Source organism: Haplochromis burtoni, unplaced genomic scaffold (genome assembly GCF_018398535.1).
Source record: "Haplochromis burtoni strain Fernald_Lab_line unplaced genomic scaffold, NCSU_Asbu1 Contig_75, whole genome shotgun sequence".
In the NCBI taxonomy this organism is placed as follows: Eukaryota; Metazoa; Chordata; class Actinopteri; order Cichliformes; family Cichlidae; genus Haplochromis; species Haplochromis burtoni.
The window spans coordinates 875454-898471 of record NW_024582436.1 but is presented as its reverse complement, the minus strand read 5'-3'; the positions used below and the strand labels follow the sequence as shown (position 1 = coordinate 898471).

Below are 23018 nucleotides of genomic sequence, written 5' to 3'. Positions count from 1 at the left end.
TATAGCCAGATGGCAAAAAATAGCTATCCATAAACACCAAACAAATGAACAATACATATATTTGTACGTCTTCTTCGCAAGCTACATATTCATTGTATAAGACAAATTAATCAGTTTCACTGTTTGACGAACACTTTTTTATATTTATATACTTTTTTAGACATCCATCACAACACATTCCAGTTACCCCAAAATGCTGCTGCACTAAAAATCGTTCAGTAACATTTATTTACAAATAACAGCGTACATGTACCATATACCCATACCCGTACCCATAACGTACACATTATGCCAACAAAGTACATGTGACGTACACGAAATGTTGCCATAGAACGACAATTTACAGATGTGCTGAACTGTTGATGTAATCAGTTAGTATAAATAATTTGCAAGGATTTGAGTTTTATAGAAATATTTCCAAAAGCTACATACACGAAAACAATCCTGGTAGTTTAAGTTTAAGTTTGGTCCCGTTTGATTCACGTGCCTGGGAGGAGTTAGCAAGCAGACATACATAACTTTGAGTATTTCAAGTATGATGTCTTTGAAACATGAACATTAAACATCCTTTAATAAACAGGTAACAATGTTGAAGATCAGAAAGGACACATTTAAGCACATCAGTGTTTACCGCTCAAAGACATAAAACTTTATCGGGGTCTCATCAGGCGTAGTGACTGAGAAATGATCTTTAAGGTCTTTTATACCAAAACTACTATGTTTTTATGTGCTGTGCTATGTAGCACTTTACTTACATGTGCTATAATTTCCCTTCAAAATTAAATGATAACACATTTAATGTTGCTTTGGGGTATTTTGGTTGATAAATAGTCAATATATTAGGCAAATATAATTTTGTAGTTTAATTACAAACATTTGAATAAACTTGTTAGACACGGTATCTGAAACACTAAATGTTCCAATTCCAGTTTCTTTAAACAATGAGGTGGATGTTCGTTTGATGGGTTTATGTGTGTAAGTGGTTTTGAACATTGCTTATACAGATTTATTTCCTTTTTTTTTAATTGATGCTGGTTGTTCTGTGGTTGGATCACTGTCTGTGAGAAAGACACTTTTTAGATGCTGGCATTTACTTCCACTGCTGGATTATCTTCAAACTCATCCTAATGAATCCCTTGCTAGCTCAGTGCTCAGAGCGCCGTTGCACATTATTTTAGCAATCATGTTTTATTCAAAAGCAGCAGAGTCACACCGGAAAAAAATGACAAAAGAAAGTATTCTTTGTTGCATGCAGACCAAGATCATGCGGAATATGTCGGCTGATGATGAATCCATATGCGATGTGATGGTTCAAAGAGGAGAGGATCGAAACACGTGACACCAGGGGCAGGTAAAAGTCCAAAATCTGAAGTTTTGATGCACACAAAAGGATCAAACGCAGGTAGAGAGCCAGCGGTGCAGTCAGAATAGACAGGACGTAGGCAGAAAAGGAAAACTTAAAAAAAGAGAGAAAAAAGCAAATACAGAGTTAAGGAACAGGCAGATGTCATACACAAGGAATGTAAAAACATTAAAACACAAGGAAAACTAACCAGGAAAATGGAAACTGCAAAAGAAGTGAAACACTACTACGGTGAAATACTGGAACACATAAAAACTGTGGATTTTAGAATTCAATGGAAAATGCCAAAACATAACTCCCAAATTAACTTGCAGGGTTATATTCTACTGTATAGAAGAACTGCTGTCAATCAAAAGGAAGCAATATTAAAAAGTGACCGGTAATGAGAATATTTATAGATTCAAGTCACTGAAACACAAACCACATAACAGTAAATGTCACTTTCGAGAGGACTGACTAATGTGTGTTCTTATCATCATTCCATTCATGCCAAACCTATAACATGTTGGGTAATGTGTTGAGATGCTTCTCTCACTCTTGGGGGGGTCTATTTGAAGGTCTCACTGTGTGGTCAGAAAAAGCAGCACAAACAGCATTCAGGGGAGTACTTGAGGAGCAAGAGCAGAGTTACCGACCTACTTCACATTTGAAGAAGCTGAACAGCAGCAAAACTACCGGAGAGAGAAATCTGTTACGGTAAACTAAAAAACAGTTTGAGCTACTTGGTAATAAAGCAAAGAGCATTTTAAAGGTCTGCTCTATATGGCTTTGCACTTTTTGTTGTTTTTGCATAATCTTGCTGACAGGAAGACAAACAATCAGCACTTTTCACATATTTCTGCTTCTGCTCTCAGCTTTTCTGAGGAAATATAATACAATATAATACTTCCCAGCAAAAAATATCACTCTACTGAGTTTATTTCAAAAAGGGCCAACACAGGTTACACATAAATCAAAATATAAAATGTACAAAGGATGTCATTTTTGGTCCTGTACAGTGTGGCCGGCGGTCAGACACCTGCCCTTCACTTACAGTGGAGATACTGTAACAAGCAGGCTTCAAGTTTTTGGTGGTTTAACCCTAACTCGGGAAATGCCAATAAAATATTTACTGTGGTAAGTTACCGTGTAAACATGAACTGCCAGCGCGCTATTGCAAACAGTCAGTTTAAATAGGAGCACTTTACAGGACTAACAGTGTGCGCAGAGTATTTCTATTCTATGTGAGTTTAGAGAAAGACAGAAAAATAGTCACATGATTGATTTACAGCAGGGCCACGATAGGAAATAAATGATTGCACAATCAATTATATGTGATTTAAATTTCAATTCTTTTTGAACCCATTTGTAAAGAGAGATACATTTATTTCATTTTATAATATTTCTACCATCATTATCCTATGATTTCAAGTTTTCAAACAGGAAAAAGCGAGCCGGTCTGAACTCCAAGATGCTTCACCCTCTCCCACCCGGAGACTGTGTTTGTCTGCGCTCCAGTGAGCCTCAATCCCTTGGTCTCCATTACTCCTGCACTGTTTTATGGTAAGTCCAGTCATTCATATACAGCACGCCCAAAGTCAGCAAACTTACAGAACATTCAAGCTAATCCCACGATTTTCTTCTTTTTTTTGCCGACTCACATCAGCAATAATGAGCTGTGTGGAGACTGAAGAGGCCTGTTTCTGGCAGCGTGAACACTGCTCCAACTTTATCCTCAAGGATTGGGTTAAGCTTAACAAACCATTTGATGGTACACTCACTGACTCGCTTCTTTGCCTTCTTTACCGTTTCTAGTACATAAGGCAGAACCTCCTCTGGAAGATACATATAGATTTTAAGTACAGTATTGATGGGCACAACAGTATTTTGTGATAACTGGGTTTGCTCAATGAAATTTAAGTAAGTGTGTTGCATCCAGTCATCAGAGCTGCGCGAAAAATGTAATGACATTGAGAAAAAAAAGCAAAAGAATATATATTTATAGTATGTTATAGTATTTAGTAAATTAAATAAGCAATTTAAAATGTGTATTTACCCTTTAAAAAAACTTGTAGTCAGCCATTTAGGTATTCTCACTTCCTGGCAGGTCCTGTCCCCAGTGTGAAATTAATTGCTGTGAAGTTGTCATGCCAATTTCAAAATGTTATTTTCAGATCAGATCTACACTGTCTTAAAAAATCAGAGCCATGCCAAGCCAAGCAGAAAATAATCTGTAACATCACACAATCCATGAAGGACACTGATTTTCACTTTGATGCCGTTTGATGCTGTTTGATTTTGTTTGTTTGGAGCGTGTGTCCGTGTACCCGTCTGTTTGTATGTAGGCATGTGCATCTGCATGCCCTGCACATGAGATAGATTTGTCTTCTATTTTTTGAATTCTGAAGAATTGAGTGTGACTGAGGAGCAGCAAAAGGTTACATTTGGAAAACAAACTGTATGACAACAGCGCTCTCTTTTGATATTGCAATTGGGAATCTTCAAATGCAACCACACAAAGAGGAAGTGAAAGGAGAGAGAGAGAAGAAGAAAAAAAACAAAAACAAAGGAAAGGCAAAATTGAAGTTGTCAGTTTGTACCTGAGTTGTCCCAAACTATCCCATTCTGCAGCCTGGTGGGGGTTTCTGTCAGCTGGCAGCCTATCTGTCACTGCCACTCCATTTCTTTTCCTGGGCTTTTATACACTCGATCTCAGGGTCTGGGCTTGCAATGATGGCACAGTAAAATTAAGGGGCACATGACAAATACATTAAAGAATCATTAAAATCATTGACAGAGGAAATGATATATGTACTCTTTTGTATTTTAATAAGAACCTACATATAGATACTTAGAGATGTTGTTCTTTTGTGTGAACGATATTCCTGAGGCAGATTTCTTTAGCTCAACCCACTGTAGCGTGTAACATTGCATTGCTATTTGTTTTTCTTTTCCTCTCTTTGAAGACTTTCTCAGGCTGATACAGAACTCCAAAAATCCCTAGAGAGGATACTGGGACAGAAAAACGTGACAAGACATCGATCTTAACAAAGAAATGAAGGAATCGTTTGATTTTACAGTCATATCTTTCTTGCGATAGACTGTTTCTTTCTGTACAATAATGCCGCTTCTGCTAGTACATTGCAAAAGTAATTTCCATGTACTTGGTCTATTTCTGCCTATTTTGCACATTGCAGTCTAAAAGCTTTGCCTCTTTATAATGTCTCAACCATTTTCTGCATCCTTGCTCACAAGTGCCATATGCACAATTTGACATAATAGCAGAGTAAAAACATGAAATTATAATGCAATGTCTCACTGAGGGTTATAGTCGCATTTAAAAAATGCTTTTCCAGTGATCTCAAAGATTGCTCGCTGCAGTGAAATTTAATAGTTTGAGCATAGCACCCCCTCCAGGTGGGCATTATTTCTTGCTAATAATACCTTCAATGCTCAGACTGAAGCAGAGGCTCTCATTGTTTCCCTGCAATTACAGGCCTTTCTACTTTGATTGGTGGGTAATTGACTTGGTTTTACCCTGTATGATTTTCTTTCCGAATTTGCCACTCATATTCTAATCTTGGCTCCTGATCAGACAAAGCCACTCTCCTAGTAATTAAAGACGGCAAAGCCAGGTGTAGGACTGGGGAACTAGGGAACCATAGCCGGATGAATGGGACTGATTAGGTGTTTAGTGAAAATGAGATTTTCTGGCTCAAAGACAAAGTAAAGCCTCTCACTCGGTGCTCACTGTTCAGTGGGGTGGCAATTGACTGCTGTTGATGAGGTACATGAGGTAAAAGCCTGAAAATGACTTTGTGCATTCATCATATTTGGAGCAGAGGAGTCGCGGCGTCAAAGTCGCAGTGTAAATCTGAGAGACACACCTCAAGCATTTTTAATTTGAAGTGTTTTTGATGAAATGGAAGGTCTTTATTTTAATTGGGGAGAAATCAGACTCTTGAATCGGCTGAGTAAAAAGAATCCAGAAAAAAATGGTAGCTTGAAAATTTGTGTGGGAGGGTGAGCCGTAACTTGACTATGGTTTTCAGCAGAAACACTATATTCTTTATGAAATGACATGAAAGACAACTTCTTTCATAAGGTAAGCTTCTCATGCTGCAGTTACACCAGTGGTGCTGGATGAGCTCAACAAATCATATTTCAGTTCTACTTTAAGTGAACAACAGCTGTGATCAGGTCAAGGTCAGCATACTTTGAGGGGTGGATAGACGCCAAGCGACTGAATAAAAAAAGAAAAAAAGTTGGGGTTTTTTTTCCTTCATTGAGACTGGATTGGATTTTAATCAACACATTATGCCAGTTGTTAATTGCTTTCGCTGCCTGCTGCTAAAATAATTTGCTACTTTTTTTTATTGTAGTAGTAGCCATCTGTTTCAAAACACAAGGACAGGATCAGGCTTAGACCTGGGGTAGATGTTGACATGAGATACAGGCGGCTAATTTGCACCGTCACCACCTTATTTATGAGGGCAAGAATGTGTCGAATGGAGGAAATCGGCACGATGAGAGCCTAAAATTAAAAGCAAAGAGTGCATATATATAATATATATATATCTATAGTCCTCCATCCATAACCCTTCCTTGTGTAGTTTTGTACCAAAATGATAAATGAACAGTCACTAATGTACAAAATGCACAAGCCAGATTATCCTGTGCTTTTTTTAATAACAACAGTGGGCTCAAACTGCTCTAACCCATCTTTGTCTGTTTAATAGCTGAAAACCACTCAGATGCTTTCATTAATGCCTAAAAAGGACAACAGCCATGAGAAGCTCAGCGAAAGCTTTTACCGAAAGCTTGACCTCATATTTATTCTCATCAATCTTACAGTTGAGGTTCAAGTCACTGGTTGTGTAGACGGCTCTTCTCTCTGATATGGTCTCACCGATTTGCTCAGCTTATGGCATCTTTGGCATTCTTTCCTTTTGTGTGTTTCTCTTAAATGCAGATGACAATATCTTCAGGTACGCTCCACTTCAAATCGGGTGAAGCTTTCCTTTGCCTTTCTGGTGTTTCCAACTCCATGTAGTAGAAGTAATGAGGTAAAAGCCAGTAGCTGGACAGTAGCTGTAGTGTGAGGAGGCATTAATGTGCTGAGGTTCCTCAGATCAGATCAAAGGTTTATGAGGACTCACTTGTTTGTTGTTTGAACCTCTCACCTCATTTTTGGTTAATATTCAAAAGTGTACCTGTGTGAGGTGGGAATTATGACAAGTATCTTAGAAATGTTATCTTATTTCCAAAGTTTCCTCCTTTAGAACCAGTTTTTAATTATTTCATGAAGCATCATCAACAATTTTACCATGCTATACAGTACGCATGTGTCGGTTTTATCGACTGTCATGCATGTAGTGTTCACATCTGTGTATGTGTGTGTACAGACTGTAGTACAGACAGGGAAGGAATTTTTTTTAGTCTATGTGTTGCCAGTGCCTGGGTTTGAATGCGGCTTCTCTACAGGAGGGAACCAAGCTATCAAAGCCATCATGTACTTTAATTACAGGTAATCTCAACTCACAGACACTCGTCCACTCCCTCAGCTCTTAAGAACTTCCTCCTCAATTACCAAAGTGCCTCAATTAGGCCCTAAATAAGCAGTGGACATGCACAAGGGAGAGGTGGGCAAATTACAACAGAGAGGGTAAAAACAACAGGCCCTATAAGAGCCAGTGTGATGCAGAGGCAATTAAAAGACAAAAAAAGAGAGTTCTACCACGCAGGGCGAAAATGAGCAAAAAAAAAAAGTGGAAAAAAAAAAAACCTTTGATGAACTAGCTCTCAGCTAAGTGGAGCTTAAGAGGTGATGGTTGAAGAGAAGAAAGAGTGAGAAAAGATAAAGACAGTTGATTGGCAAGAAGGTTGATGTCACACTGTTTCCCTACAGGACCATATGTCGGGGAGAGCACTCAGTCACTGAGAGAGTGGAATGTGTGAGTAAGTCATGCTTTCTATAGAGCAAGTAGGCGTCCCACAGGCAGCTGATTCTCTGCTCTCTCTCTGCTTTCCCTTGCATTCATTATCCAGCCAACCCCATACACACTCCATCAACTGTGAAACTTACTGGGCTTTTGAATGGACAAATGAAGACCCAGTCTCTTTTAATGGGCTAATTCTGTGTCAAACAAGGACCCTTGTTAAGGGAAAATACTTTAGTATGAATTTGAGAGCATTAGTCAATTAGCTCCAGTATGACCCAGAGTCATTATACATCATCAAAGGAACACAAGAAATAAATTAGAGGCTTATACGCTCACGTCTGTTTATCTGTTTGTTTGTGCGAATGGCAGAGTTCCCTGTGCTCACAGTGGACTGGCTACATTTCATTTTGTGGACACACACTGACCTGGATGGTTGGCTAGAAACTGAGCTCATCTAGATCCACAGCAAGCTGCTCATAGCAGACGACAGGGCTGTCATCATAGGTCATCGCTGTGAAACGGAGAAAGTGCTGAGCACCAGGATAAGCAGTAACTCAACAGGGGTGATATGCAAAGGAGGAAGCGAGAAGGAGAGGAAGGAGTAAATAATGCATTCGCTTCCTCCCGTCAGCCTAGCTGTAGAATCCGCCAGACTGATCAAAGTTGCACAGTATGGCTCATCAGGACCGCTTGTGTCCAGGAGAGGGCAGTGTAATCCAGACACAGTGTTGAGACCATTTTCTTTGAGCAGATCCATATGAGGAGAATCATTAAACAGCATCTGTTCAGTCAATTACCCTCGTTGCTAGTCTAATCATATGTTAGATAGAAGGCTAATTAATTTTCCTATAAAGTGAACTCGTCTGGAATTAAAAACAAGTCATGATAGGAAGGGGGGGGATGTGTGCTCCTGATAATTAAATGTTCAGAACAATAAAAATTCAACATTTCTGTTTCAGTGTTGAGTTTGTATCACATGACGCTAAACCGGCATTTAAAATGATCTTTTAAAAGATCGGGTTTTCAATTTATTGGATGCTTTTTGGAAGTTTGAAAGGTTGAAATTTTAAATCCGTTTTAGCCTCATACTGTACAGCATGTGCTCAAAGCTTAACTTGTTTGGCAATTCCACTGAAGACATCAGTGACCTATTCTAAAATGGCAATGGCATTGAGTGCAAATGCCAGAAATGACAGCATTTTCTGGTTCTTGAATAAAACTGTTATATATTTTAGTCACTGGGCTCTGGAGGCTACCCCAGCTGACACCGGCAAGACGCAGGATACACTCGTGACAGGTCGCCAGGTCATCAAAGGGCATTCACACCCACGGCCAGTTCTCCAAATTAACTTAAAACGCCTATATATTTAGACTGTGAGAGGACACCACCACCGTATAGCTCCTATCTATCCCTATCTATTTACTGTCTGTGAACAGCATATTTAATCACAAGGGCCTTGATTTTTGTTAAAACACCATGCATTATAGACACCTAACTGTTTTAAAAAATGTAAAAATTTTTAGCTTTTATGCTTTTCAAATTTTATAGTGGAATATTACGTGGTTTATGCTGTGACTTACCCCATAATCGAACTTGCTAAGAACGGAGATAAATGACTGGTTATATTAAGAACTTAACTATAAATCTTTAAGTTGCCTTGTTCGAAGGTATCCTGTAAAAGTATGCAATTGAATGTAAAGGAAAGTAAAACAGTCTGCTCAGTCTTTTACCTCATAAATGCCCAACAAGTTTGGGCCTTTATTTAATAGAAGAATTGAATACTTGATAAAGCTAAGAATTTATAATAATTTACAAAATAGTTAACGTTTTAATGCCACACAAATACGGATAGATGTATTAATTACATTCACAGTCATCAATCTAAAAGTTTCATTTATGTAGCTTGTTCCACCAACAAGAACAAGAGGTCTGGTTTAAGTATAAAGTGACTATGAGGAAATCAACATTTATATGAGTAATACTGAAGACCACCAGAGACATCATGGGAAAACACTGACTAAAACAGAAGAACAGAGACAAAGCATCAACATGAAAGGATGTCAGAAACTGGAGCTGCAACAGCACAATGGCCAGTGTCAAATATTGACACGAAACAGTAGAAAACACATACAGCAGCAGCTTCTTGGTTTGTATTACACGCCATGGCCTCAGTCATTGAATAATCTTTAACACCATATGTGCCTGCATAGAAAAAAGTCCTCATTATAATGAGTGGAAACTGTGGAAAAAACAGTCATTCCGATGCCAAACCTAAAGAAATTCTGTCTGCCGGATCGATGGCTCATCGACAGCCTCCGCACACGGCCTGCCAAGCTTTTCGATCAGAAAAAAGAGCTAAACATTTTTGTTTCCATTGGTCGGGTTACAGCAAGAGAAAATGAAACAACTGGAGTCAACCAGCAAGATTCCAAGCTCATCTATAAAACACCGCAGGATGCCGCGCAGCTCATCTCTAAATGTCAATGAGGTCGTCGCCGCTCTCGTCGCTCTCGACGGTTAGCTGACGGGTCCACCACTTCTTCACCTCTGACCCTGAAGAAGCCTCGTCGTTGACGGGGTTCATCTTGCAAACAATAGACTTGACACTCGTGCGACCTGAGAATGAAAGACATTCACACCCTGAGTCTTGTGATGTCTGCATGTAATTTATGATGTTATATTACCAATTCCACCACAAATGGACATTCACTGCGTGCCGCTGTAAGCGAGAGTGTGTCAAGATGAGGTGATGTCTTTTTTAAAACATTGAAGCTCATAAACAGACTGCCTGGATTTTCTCACGGCAGAGAGAAACTTGAGCAAAAAACTTTTCACTTTTACAGAACGCCCTCTAAAGAAATGTTGCCTCTTACAGTACTTAGCACACTACAGCAGACACACCTGCAGGCAGCCGCCACTGTCCCAGCTTCCTCTGTGGTCTCCCCAGGTCCGAGGAGTCCTGCCTGTACCCTCCTCTGTCTGACAACGTGGGGCTCCGAAGCTGCTGGAGGCCACTCATCTAAACAAAGAGGAGAGATCCTTTGTTTCACCAATGCAAGCGCACACCCGCAGATTATATTATGTGCTTGCTATAAATCACGCTGTGAGCATGTGTTGGCTGTGTATGGAGTGGTGGTATAGATGCGGGGCTTTACCTCAGGCTGTGAGGGGTTGTCTGGGTTGTTAGCATTGTGGTCTTCACTTGGCACTGTGGTCTCTATGCTGGGAGGGTTGAGGAACCGGTTCAGCTCCTGCTGCTGGCTCTCTCTCAGGCTGTGAATGATGCTACACGACTGCTGCTGCTTCTGTGAACGCACGCATACATTCGTGGTCAGTGTCGTGCATGTTTACAATACTGTGGATACTGCAGGGGAACAAAACACAAAGCATGGCTATGTGTTTTCTATTAAGACACTAACCGCCCGGATGCGTTTGAGGCATTTCTTGAGCCACATGCGTATGGTCTGCTTGGCAACCTCTTCCTCAATGGTGTACTCCAGCTGTTCCCTTGCCAACAGCTCCTCCAGCTGGAGAGACTTTCTTATGTCCACTGAGCGGTATGACAACATGCTGCACGATTACACACATACACAAACAACAAACCACACACACACATGCAAAAACATACAGAAAAGAGAGATATTTAGTTATAGATTTGGTAGAATTAAAAGTGGTGAATGTGATGTCACCTGATTAAAAAATTCAGATATTTAAAAAATGACATCATTTGCGTCTCTCTACATTGCCAACTGTTTATACTGGAAACATGAGAAGCACTTAAAAGAGGTTTTTCTCCCCTGATTCGGGTTTAAACAATGTGACTCATTACTTTGATATGAATTTTAGGTTACTGTTTAACACTTCCATACTGACCATATTCTAGGCCTTTAAAGCAGGGCCCAGAATTCCCTGATAAATGTCTACAACACATTTTGAACTACAGATTAATTTAGAATGTAATAAGAGCCTGTCTGACATTAAAAGATGTATGATCAATCCTTAATTAATGCTTCAGAGAGAAGGGAGAGTGTCCCATATAAGACCTAAGATCACTAACCTTTATAATAATCAATATTCATTAAATATTAACTAACACTTAAGGAACAAAACTTGTTTTTTTGCAAACTAGTCAGTGGATTCAAAGCAGTGGCAAAAAAGCATATGTGTGGATTTGAACATGTTTATATATGACCCCCAAACTCCTCTTCTGATCTCTGCTTTAGTCTCAGTTTAATCTCAATAGGCTCAGAAGAAATGGACTCTAATTTCTTACATTGTGGGCACCAGTGTTTGCAGGTGCAAAGCACCAACAGACAGGTACATACCTGTAAAGTGTTTGTATTTATAAAGTGCTTTTCCAGTCTTACTCACCACTCAAGCAGCTTCTAAACTGCAAGCAACACTTAAGATATAAAGTTTATGATATGCATCACACAACAAAACATTAAACAAAAGCTTCTTGAATGTTTTCTAGACATTGTGAGACAGGTACATTTACTAAAGAAAAAAACTATTTCTAAATTATCCCAGGCCACTAGCAATGGAAGGTATTTATTTCAGGGTTAATCTTCTGCATCTATGTGTGATCTCAGTCACCTGAGCACATCGTGAAAGGTCACATCTCCTCCGCTGTGAAGTCGCTCCATCTCATAGCACATGTGTTTAAACAGCAACTTGTCTTTGTCCAGGTCCACCTCCAGCCTGCCTCTGAGCAGACGAAGCAGAAACTTCACCCTGGATGTGGGGATTACACCCTGGAGAGAGATGGTCACACAGTTCACGGGGTAAATTAAGAAATTATGCAACGAACTTTAAAAGCCTGAAATCCTGGGATTTAGGTGTATTTCAAAAGCTGTAAGATATCCACCGCATTTAGATTTTTTTACTCACAAAGTAACTAAGATTGTTACTAAAGTTCTTCAACAACCTAAATCATATTTTATGAAACTTTGATTTTCATAGCAAAGGAACTATGAAGGTCCCAAACAGAAAGTGACCTGCTATCTCAGCGACTGGGGACGACATTCTAAGCAAACATATTTGGCCACTAGTGTGTTCCAATAAGCTGGAAAAAAAGTATTTTTCTTCATAACAGTCAATGTGCCACCAACTATGGTTTTATCATGGCCAGAGATGTTGCCATGGTAACTGTGCCCACTCTCCTCTTGCTAATTTCTCACCTCCCGTTTGTCATCCACCATGTTCCAGATGATCTGAAAGTGCCTCAGGTCATTATAGCTCAGCAGCTGGTCCTCCTCAGTGGAGTAGAACAGAGAGAAGTTCTCCACAATGATGGCTGCAGACACAAAAAGAGATATTTATACACACACACAGAAATATTCAATAATACCAGTTCCTCTATCTATGAGTTTTCATTGTGACATGTATTTCAATAGGGGAATCTTCAAATTCTCATTCAACTTACTCATTTTTCAACTCTAACTACTTCCACATTCGTTGACCTAGAGCCACCATTCAAACTTTAAAACGTTATACTTTTTCTTCAGTTCCAGTTTAAGTTTCATGCTATTTTTTATGCTAAGATTAATCTTAAAAACTTCTTTCAACTGCTGCTGTGTGCACAGTGTTTGCTCTGCAGCCTTCATTTTACCCTCGAAACGTGGCCATCGTTGTTCTCTTTCCAACAGTGTGTCTTTCAATGCTCAGAGAAGTAAACTTTTTGAACTGTGTGAATCCAAGTAGAGGGATAACCTTCTAACCGACCCATATAAATACACTGTATTTTTAGTCAGGAGTTTGTCTCAACAGCAGGAAAGACCCCACTTGTTAAATCGCTCCTGTCATTCAGATGTTTTCTGACTCTAACTTTTCTTTTGTCATTAGTCAGCTTTTTCTAATTTACATTTTAACCTCCTAGGACCTGGCGTCCACATATGTGGACATCACATTTTGGGTTATTTAGACCAAAATACTCAATTTTGCTCAACATGGGCCTGATTTCTACTTACATTATACTGCTACTGTTCTATCAAAATTTTAAACAAATATCCTTCTATGTGGCTCTTATTTTTCTTTAAAAAAAATAAGGTTAAAAAAAAAATCTAGTAATTCTTTGTTTTTACATTAATTGGGCCTCAATATGCCCAAATATCAAGGAGAAATTAAAAATGCATGTCGTGGAAGAGTTCGGGTCTTAGGAGGTTAAACATGTTCACCTACTTTTCAACTTCATCTGTGTGAACGTCGGCTTTTAGCAGTTCTGAACTTTTGTTTTCAGGTGAAAATTTGTGTATTTTTAATCTCATTCAACATGTTTAACTTAAATTCAGCATTTATGTCATTTCAGCTTAAAACATTCAGCTATCAGCATTCGCACTGCAGTTTCTTCAGAAAATACATTTTCTAGTTTATATTGATATCATTATCCTTTTGCCTAAACTAAACTAAACTGTACTAATCCAAATCAAATCATAAAATATAACAAGTTACCTAGTTTTTGGACCCGACATTAAAGGTGAGTCAATAAGATGACATTACAAGGTTATAAATAACAAAACATTGACTGACCTACAAGAAGGTTGAGCATGATGTAGGCTATAATGACATAGAAAGAGCAGAAGTATATAAGTGCTCCAGCATAGTTGCCACAGTCCGTCTCCCAGTAGCGATGTTTATCTGGGGTGCAAAATGGTGGTTGCACCTGGGGAGGGGGAAAAAAATTGCATCAACCAACAGATATTAAAACAAACATCAAATATTCCAAGAAACCATGTTAAACATGTTTTCTTATTTACTTATATGGCTAATATTAACAGTGTCCACTGGTCCTCTTTTTTGTTTTTTTAATAAAGTGGTTTAAGAAGAACGGCAACATTGAGATCAGCGGGGTATGGCCAAATAATAGAAATATAAAGAAGTAACCACAATATTATGCTGTGAGCACTAAAGACAACAATCAAATCCTCCTACTGCACTGAAATGGCCCCAGAAACCACTTCACATTTGTCTATGGGGAAGTGCACTGTACCCGCAGCCCATCTTACCATGCAGTCATGCATGATTTTATTCCAATCTTCTCCTGTGACAATACGGAAGAGAACAGTGATAGCCTTGCCTGCTGTGGAGAAGTTGGCATGCCTGCGATTGAAGGAGATAGACACACTGACACAACTGTGTAAAGAACTCCTTTACTGTACCCGCTGCTTACATCCTGTATTGTTTATTGAAAAAAATAGTAATAATAATAATAATAATAATAATGATAAGATACCTTTATTAGTCCCACGAGTGGGAAATTTCATAATAAAGATCGGAAAAGCAATGATTACCGGTTTATGTTCTCTCCGTATTTGACGGTTCCGAAGAGAACAACTCCAGCAAATGCATAGCAGAGAAGAAGGAGAAACATCCCCACGATGATGAAGAAGCTCTTGTACATGCTGACGACTACAGTGAGCAGCAGCATCTTTAGTGTCACCTTTAAGATCGTACACAAAGGTGAAAAAGCAGAATTTTATTCCTACACTAGAAAATCTATTTGGATAAAGTACTTTATCTTTTTTGTTGTCTAATGTACTCACATGTTTCCCACATATTGTGAAGAACCTGAAGACAATCACACATGTGCCCATCATGTAGGTGTACGCATTCTGGAGTAGAAAATTGTACAGTAATTTTAGCTGTAGTGAAAAAAAATCAATAATACTGACTGAATTTGAATTTGTTTAACAGATTTTTCTAACCAGTAAGGAAAAGTGCAGAACAATCCAGATGACACCGAGCGATGTAACCAGGAGGTCATACCGATTTCGTCGACTCTGCCAGTAACCAGCGGGGGACATGGCTATCAGCTTCATTGTCACCTATAAAACAACAGCAGCAGTAAAGTAAATAAAGCCACTCAGGTACATTACAAATACCCCACCCATCCCTCCCAAAACAGGCTCACCTCCAGGACGAATATGAAGGTAAAAACTACAGACATAGTGGCAAGGGGAAATGTTACACCGTCATCACCTACATTCCACTGAGGAAAAACACAAAAAGACCGACGTCAGTTCATACATATAAAATTGGGTTCACATCTGCGATAATTAAAAAGCCAGCTGAGAGTGTAAACTGAACAAAGACAATTAGAAGCACTCTCAGGTAATACGGCGTCATATACTGTTAGATGAGGTGTTACCTTGACTGAGAGGAGGACAGACTGTGCCAGTACCAGCACAGCAATGCCCCGTTTGAAGAAGGGATGCTGAGTAATGTCGTACATCTTGGCCCGGAAACCTCCGTTCTCTGTCAAGCACAAAAGAAGGCAAAAAAATTCAGTGAAACCTAAACAATGATTTTGGAGAATTGTGGCATTTTTGATCATCAGTGATCAGTTATAAATGTCTGAAAAGGCTCTTGTATTGAATAACCCGGGTGATTTAACTTTCAGTAGTAACCCCTACTGTCCAACAGATGGCACTCATAGACTGTTTGATTATTATTACCTGGCCAATGAGACTTTAGTGCAGCATATTTATTCAAGTAGATAACAGGAAAAACATGCCAACATGCTTAAGTTTTTGTGAATTTGGCAAGTTTTTTAGACAGGCTGTCTCAAACGGCAGTTTCTGCACTTCTATGAACCAAAATGTTGATCCTCTTAAGCATATTTAGAAAACCTTTCTAATCTTATCAAATCTAAGTTATCTAAGGCAGAGTACATTCATAGTCTGAATGCAGTGTCTTTGCGACTTTTATTCTATGAGCCTTTCAGATCACTTTGGCCAACTCCTCTTTGCAGAATTGTTTAATTCAGACACACTGGAGGATTTTTGAGCATGAACAGCCTGTTAAAGGTCATGCCAAACGTCTCAATCAGACGATCTTTGATTGGGTCACTCCAAAAACTTGATTTTGTTTTGTCTTTTTTTGAGTCATTAAGAGATCGTCCTCCTGCATTACCCAATGTGTGCTTGAACTTCAGGGTATGAACTGATGGCCGGACATTCTCCTACAGGATCTTCTGTTAGAGAGCAAAATTCATGATTTCATCAATGACAGCATCATGAGGCAGCAAGGAAGCCCCACCAGCATGTTTCACTGACTGTTCTTTGAAATGCTGTTCATTTTACACCAGACGTAACGGGACTACAACCTTCCAAAAAGTCCCACTTTTTTCTCGTCAGTCGACAGAATATTCGAGTTGGATTGTTCCACTGAGGCCATTCTTGCCCACTCTCTTTCTTATTGATGAAACATGCCCTGTGACTTTAACTGAGGCAGGTAAGGCCTGCAGTTCTTCAGATGTTGTTCTGGGTTATTTTGCGACCTCCTGGATGAGTCGTTGATGGGCTCTTAGAGTAATTTGATAGGTTAATCCTGGGAACGCTCACCACTGTTCCAAGTTTCCTCCATTTGTGGATAATGGCTCTCATCGTGGTTCACTGGAGTCCCAAAGCCTTAGAAATGGCTTTGTAACTCTTTCCAGACTGATAAACGTCAATGCCTTTGTTTCTCAGCTGTTTCTTTAGTGGCATGACGTGTTTTGTTGTGTTTGTGAGACACTTTTAACCTACTTAAGCATCATATTTCAAATATATAATGTTCCTAAATATTATATAGTGGTTTCTTTTGCCCACTTTCAAGGATCATTTAATATCAAATGAAAAAACAAGGAGAATCAAACAATGAAATTTGCAGGTTGTGAGTCTATATACTATATGACTGCTGGCCACAAAGAGTGTTTGTAAGTACTTTGGATGTGACTGTGTGAGCACAGACCAGCTCAGTGTTTTAATGAACCACAGGTAGTGAGTGAGTGAGTGAGTGGTGCCTGCACTGAAGACCTTTGGATGAGGATCAAAGTCAGGTTGATGGTGCTGGAATAAGCGGCGGTGATGACTAAAACTTAAGCGATTGATTTTCTGTTAGCTCTCAGCCTCAACTGTACTAACAGACAATTTCCCACACTGCCTCTGAGGCACTTCTACTGTTCTCATGACTCTAATCACTAAAGGGAGAGCAGCCGCATGATTTTACTTTGTAATAAAGCTGGCAGTTTTCTTCAACTCAGGTAGGAAAATCAGATGAAGTCTGAACAAATATTTCCGCTTGCAGGCAGCAAAAGAAAGCAATGACATGTAATTCAGTGACAGAGTTCCAGTGCTGTTGCGGGTCACATATGAATAACACTGTCATACTGAGCCACTTAATGCCATCTTATATGTGCGATGTGCTAGTTAGTTAGTTTTGTTTTAACTGTAATGTTTGACTATTTTAACCTTTTTTTAACTGCTGTACTAAAAGAGTTTACCAAAACTGTGATTGGGGGAGACATTGCATAAACGTTATAAATTGATTTGCCTGTCATTGAGTGAAAAAACGATTTGATCCCCAAAACGTGACTTGTTATGGCAGAGTAGTAAGCCGTTACTTGTAGTTGGTTACCAGGTTTTGCACACAGTCACTGGGGGATGTTGCAAAAAAAAGTGTATTTAAAAAAATGTTCCTATTTCTTGGTTCTCTTATTGCTGCCTGCAGCTGTGTTTTGCAAACCATTGGTGAAATGTATTATGTTATTTTATTATGTACACTCAAACCTGGGCGAGGGGGTAGGTGTAGAGGTTGGGCTATTTTCAATCGACTCTTCAGATCCTCCCATCTTCTCTGGTCCACTGTTAGCAGAGCAGTACCCTGTTGAGATGAGACACAATCTTAACTCCTCGTGGTTACAAGCCTAGAGGCCTAGAAGGAGTACCACATAACTGCACCATCACCAGGTTTAATTTGTGTTGCACTATTCTATCTGATGCCAAACAACAGGGAAACACGCCTCACAAAAATCTAAAACAAGATGCATTTTAACTGGCCAGTTTTGTTTAACTAGTGGTCAGAGTGACACCATAATGCCCCACATACCACACAGTATGGTGGTAGGCAATAAAAGGCAAGAAGGTGTATCTACTATAATATATACGCAGTACGGCTCTTACCTTGTTCTCATTGAAGTTTGCAATGACAACACCCACAAACAGAGTGAGTCCAATCATACATCCCAGAAACACAAAGACATGAATGTAGATGCCATGGATCTGCAGACACAAAGAGTTAGAAAATGTGTAGAGCAGCTGACGCACTGCAGGCATAAAATGAGAAAATTCATTGTTATATGAAAAGTTAAGGATCAGTACCGGTCCAACACGGTGAATAATGACATCTCGGACCTCCACCCACCCTTTTAGTGAGAGCACTTCAAACAGAGCCAGCATGGCATTTCCCACATTGTCAAAATTAAAATTTCGTGGATTGGCCCTAGAAGAGGTCATAATGTGTGCATTAATGACTGGCTGTGCAAAAACAAATGCACACACAAGCAGAAAAACAAGTCTTACCAGACCCGTGGTACCCAGAAACCTGGTTTCTTTTCTCCAGGCTTCAGTTTCAGGTTCAGATTTCTGGAAACACTGACGTTTATTCGGAATATCCCGTGACAATCCTCCTGTGACAGGCCACAAAGTTTAACAGCAAAACACAGAAAGGAACAATAATCAGAACATTTAATGAAATGGAAGAAAAGGGCTATTTTTGGATTCATGATTTATGAAAATAATATACCCGAAGACTTTCACAATAATGAAGTCTAGTGCATTACAGTAGACTTAAATAAAAAGCCCTTGCATTTAACTTAAATAAGAAATACTTTTCTAGATATAGTCAATTATCTTGGAACAACTGTTTATAAAATAAAAGGTTTTGTTCTAGCACAAGCTGAAAAAAGCGTGAGGACTGTTGTTAAGAAAATAGGATAAAAGGAAACACTGGTTTATTGATTTGACTGGGGAGGCCCCTTCTACTTATTCAGCCTGTAGTTCTCTGCAGGAAGTGTAGAACAGTGGGTCAGTGAGGAGTTTCTTGCTGTACCCGTTTAAGAACACTGGGGTCGTTGCACTTGGCAAGCTTTCCGGCGAACAGTTGAACTCCAAAGCTTGCGAACACCAGCATCAGCGTGAGGAGCAGAATGGAAACCTGCAGAAAAATCAATCAGGAATTTAAGACACAAGTTGAACATAATCCAAGTATGAGAGCAGTGGATGTAGAAACCTCCGTCAGGAAAATCAATCAGACAGAGTAAAAATCAATAACTACAGCACATTTTTTGTAACTATAACATTGTAACACAACTATAACTATATTCAGTTTCCAGAAAAGCTGGTACATGCTGTCCGTTTAGAAAAAACTTGCGCTCAGTTTGTAATAAAATTGGTTAATATACATAATGGGGTATAAGAAGAAGCCACTGTGAGCACTAATGCAAGTTAAGCCATCACTAAGTCACTGATCAGATGAATAAAAAAAAAAAAGAAATGTGAAATTTGGGCATTAATTATTTAATACACTCTTTTAAAAAAAAAGTACTAAACACTCCGCCTGCAGTCTCAGTTGGCAGATATGAAACAAAAAAGTATAATAGGGAATACCTCAAACTTTTGAGCAGCTAAAACAAGCATGAATGGGGAAATATTTTGCTTTCTAAATTTAAATTAATAGAATAGAATAAACCTTTATTATCCCATGGATGAGAAATTTAACTGAAACGACGTCAAAATCCTTCTTGATGTTGACGTCATCAAGTTCAAACTGTTTATTATTTACAGACTGGTACCAAAAATGTTTCTGTTCGACATGCTGTGCATTATGATCTTTAAAGCACTGTATTGTGTCTTTATTTCCTTTATTGCATTTACTGTATTTTATACAGCTTCCCATTTGTTTTCTGAAATTCCTGAGCAGTGTCACTTTATTTTATAAGCAGTGTGGCGGTCAGGTTGAAGGTAAGGTATCAAGTTTAAGGTAAGAAAAGTTCATTTTCATTTAAACAAATATTTGAACCCTATTTAAATAGTTCTCCTGCAAAAATAGTAAGTCCTGTAAGAGAAGACTGAGTTATATTAATCGAAATTCACGAGAAGGTTTTTTTTTTGTTTCCCTCATTAATAAAAAACAATAATCTGCCGCTACTGTAGATAAAATAATCTATTTGTCTTGTTATCTGGTATATTAAAAAAAAATAAATCACACACTCTGCCACACACAGGTGGAAAATGCAAACAGGTGCTAACCAGAAAAATCTCCTTGAATCCTTTGAGAACCTCCCGCACCACCTTCCTCATCTGGGGTACCAGCTTGAAGATCCTGAGCGGACGCAGGCAGCGCAGCATCATCAGCAGCTGAGCCCCAGACTCAGGAGGAACGTCAGGAGGTAGCCAGCACAGAAAGATCAGACTCACCTACAGCGAACACAGCAAAGCAAGCATGAATAGCATCCTACTGATTTTACAGCAACGTGATTCATATTTTAGTTTCCAACAACAACACTGAAACTATCCATTCTCTTTTCATTTCTCTCAGTACTACACATTGGACAAACCTGATCTACTGAACCCAAACCAAAGACTCTCCAACTTTGAAGCCTGAATAACATTCAGCATAAAATATTTCTTGTATTGACCACTTCTATTTCACATCAAAACTGCAGCTTTCAAAAAAATCATGATAGTAAGGCACTAAAACTGGATACAGTTTTTGATTCATATGGTTACTGCGTAACTCTAAGTAAGGCAACATTTGCAGCAACAACAAATCTGTGAGGTGGTTGTCAGATGTAAAATTTTCTGGAAAGTCATATGAATGTTAAAAGGTCCAAAATACTCCTATAATAGTTAATAGCAAACAAAAATGCATAATATCTTTCCATTTGGTCTATGTAGCCTCACTCGACTAAATGGAAAAACACGATGAAGCAATATTTATATTAGATTTCTCACGAGATAGATAAAGATGTCCATGACGCCTCCAAAGTCTCTGATGACAGCTGTCGGGGTGAAGAACAGACCGTCGGCCATGATCTTCAGGTTGAGCTCAATGCTCATGAAGATCACAAATACATACTCCCCAATCTGAAACAGACGCCACTGGTTTAGTGCATTTATCCCTGCGCTTGACTGTTCATGAACCATCAGTCATCTTTTTAATACCTGAAGGGTGGGGGCGTGCATAACCCTGGTGAAGGGGGATTCGAACATCATGGAGATGCAAGAGCAGATGGTCACAACAATCATAACCCAGTCCAGATAGGTGACTAAGCCCAGAAGATCACTGCAGGGAAACGCACATCAGATTTCACGCAAAGAAAAAGTAGGTTTGGTATACAGTAAGTAGGCCAAGAGAGCAATTTGGTTTGCTAGCCAGAAAAACACTAATACAATATAAAAAAAGATAGGTACGGCAAGACAAAGAGAGAACAAGGATGAGTGGGGAAAGGTATCAGAAAGTGAGAGTGAATAAATCTTAGTGTGTGTGTGTCTGTGTGTACGTGTGAGCAGGCCGATCTGTTTTACAGCAAGATGTCCCCAGGCACCAACGGTATCTGATACAAAGGACTGCTCTGCTTCTCACTTCAGTAATCAGTTTCTCTGCTCGGCTGAATTACTATCAGGCTGCATAATGGGTGAAATATATTTCACAGCTCTTCACTTCACAATTTTCATTCCTTACCACAGTTTGGGGAAGCACAACAGACAAATAATAAGCCACAGAATTAATGAGTATTCCACTGTTGCACAATGAACAGATCGATGGAGAGTCAGGCAATCAATAATTCATCACACTTACTACAGCTGGTGGTATTTGGTGTTCTTCACTGCTCCAGTTATTGGATCAGTTTTTGATCTACATATGAAGTCATAGAAAAACAAAAAACACACACACAAAAAACATAAAGACAGACAGAAAACATAAGGTTCAAAACATTTTCTTACTACAAAGATTCATATAAACACTGTATGTGTGTGTGTCTGTTAGTTTAGATTTAAGACCAGTCTTACGCATTGAAGCGAGCTCGAACAATCATCCTGCAGAAGTTCCTGAAACGGTGCTCACGCCCCACGATAAAAAGAGGCTTATCGAAGTAAGGATGGTTCTCCCTCAGCTCCTCCTCCTGAACCTTCCTGCTCAGCCACACAAGCAAAGACGTGGAGAAAATACCAGTGACTTCATATCAATCACGTCAGAGAATAAACCATTGTTTAGCCATACTTAACTGAGTTACTTTTTGGTGAAGAACTTGATTTAACGTAATTATAATATTGTGTGTGAAAACCTTTTCATTTCAGCTTGTTCTTTCTTTTCTTGGATCATCTTGATCTCGCTATCCTCTCTCTGGGCATTACGATAACGCACTGTGCTGGAATGCTGGGGAAAGAAAAAAATAGACAATATATATGACTCATTTTTTTATTACAGAAATTCCCTGTCATCTTCTTACACTTCTTGCATATACTGAGATATATTTTTAAGGACCATAGAATCAGAAGCGCTTTATCTGGCAACAAAAAAGCCTAGTGCAAAGTATGTGCTGGGATGTGACTTTGTACTGACATCCTGAGTGAGAGTCTCCAGCGATTTCCCTCGGCTGATCCTCTGACTAGTAGAACCATGTCGCAGAGATCTGCAGACGCAAAAAGCAGACCATAAGATACAAGATCTCGACAGTAAAGCACAAGTGTCTAAGTTTCTGTCCGTGCATCAAAGTGTACGTCAGACCTGCGCTCTTGCCGCACGTGATGCTGGACACTGAGTATGGAGCGTTCTTTGGCAGGCTGGCCTTCAAAAGATCCACTTTGTATCCGCTGTGTTGTGCAAGCGCTTGGAAACACAGACACAATACAGTTTGCAATACCAATAAAACTATATACTGCCTTGCTACCTCTTGTTATCAAGTACCAAT

At 39.2% G+C, this 23018-nt stretch overlaps 1 protein-coding gene and 1 long non-coding RNA gene across 8 annotated transcripts in view; one reads left to right on the top strand and one right to left on the bottom strand.

Annotated features, from left to right (window-relative positions):
• Positions 1-1085: 1085 nt before the first annotated feature.
• LOC102311829 lies at positions 1086-4344 on the top strand. Its single transcript, XR_316652.3, has 3 exons — positions 1086-1351; positions 2775-2905; positions 3009-4344. It is a non-coding gene; the product is annotated as an uncharacterized LOC102311829 (long non-coding RNA).
• A 4668-nt stretch (positions 4345-9012) lies between these two features.
• Positions 9013-23018, bottom strand: part of nalcn (sodium leak channel, non-selective) — a 66280-nt gene continuing 52274 nt past the window's right edge. For all 7 annotated transcript variants that reach the window (XM_042221821.1, XM_042221818.1, XM_042221824.1 and 4 more), the window contains 26 exons: positions 22835-22936; positions 22670-22739; positions 22392-22483; positions 22117-22239; positions 21905-21961; positions 21268-21388; positions 21058-21189; positions 20353-20520; positions 19154-19258; positions 18625-18731; positions 18424-18544; positions 18226-18324; positions 17833-17926; positions 15432-15538; positions 15195-15272; positions 14989-15108; positions 14827-14895; positions 14575-14723; positions 14290-14383; positions 13814-13946; positions 12466-12581; positions 11882-12039; positions 10705-10855; positions 10441-10590; positions 10187-10304; positions 9013-9901 (listed from right to left, as the gene is read on the bottom strand). In XM_042221821.1, coding sequence (XP_042077755.1) covers positions 9759-9901; positions 10187-10304; positions 10441-10590; positions 10705-10855; positions 11882-12039; positions 12466-12581; positions 13814-13946; positions 14290-14383; positions 14575-14723; positions 14827-14895; positions 14989-15108; positions 15195-15272; positions 15432-15538; positions 17833-17926; positions 18226-18324; positions 18424-18544; positions 18625-18731; positions 19154-19258; positions 20353-20520; positions 21058-21189; positions 21268-21388; positions 21905-21961; positions 22117-22239; positions 22392-22483; positions 22670-22739; positions 22835-22936 — 2977 coding nt within the window. In that variant the 3' untranslated portion in view covers positions 9013-9758. The remainder of the gene's footprint in view (positions 9902-10186; positions 10305-10440; positions 10591-10704; positions 10856-11881; positions 12040-12465; positions 12582-13813; positions 13947-14289; positions 14384-14574; positions 14724-14826; positions 14896-14988; positions 15109-15194; positions 15273-15431; positions 15539-17832; positions 17927-18225; positions 18325-18423; positions 18545-18624; positions 18732-19153; positions 19259-20352; positions 20521-21057; positions 21190-21267; positions 21389-21904; positions 21962-22116; positions 22240-22391; positions 22484-22669; positions 22740-22834; positions 22937-23018) is intronic.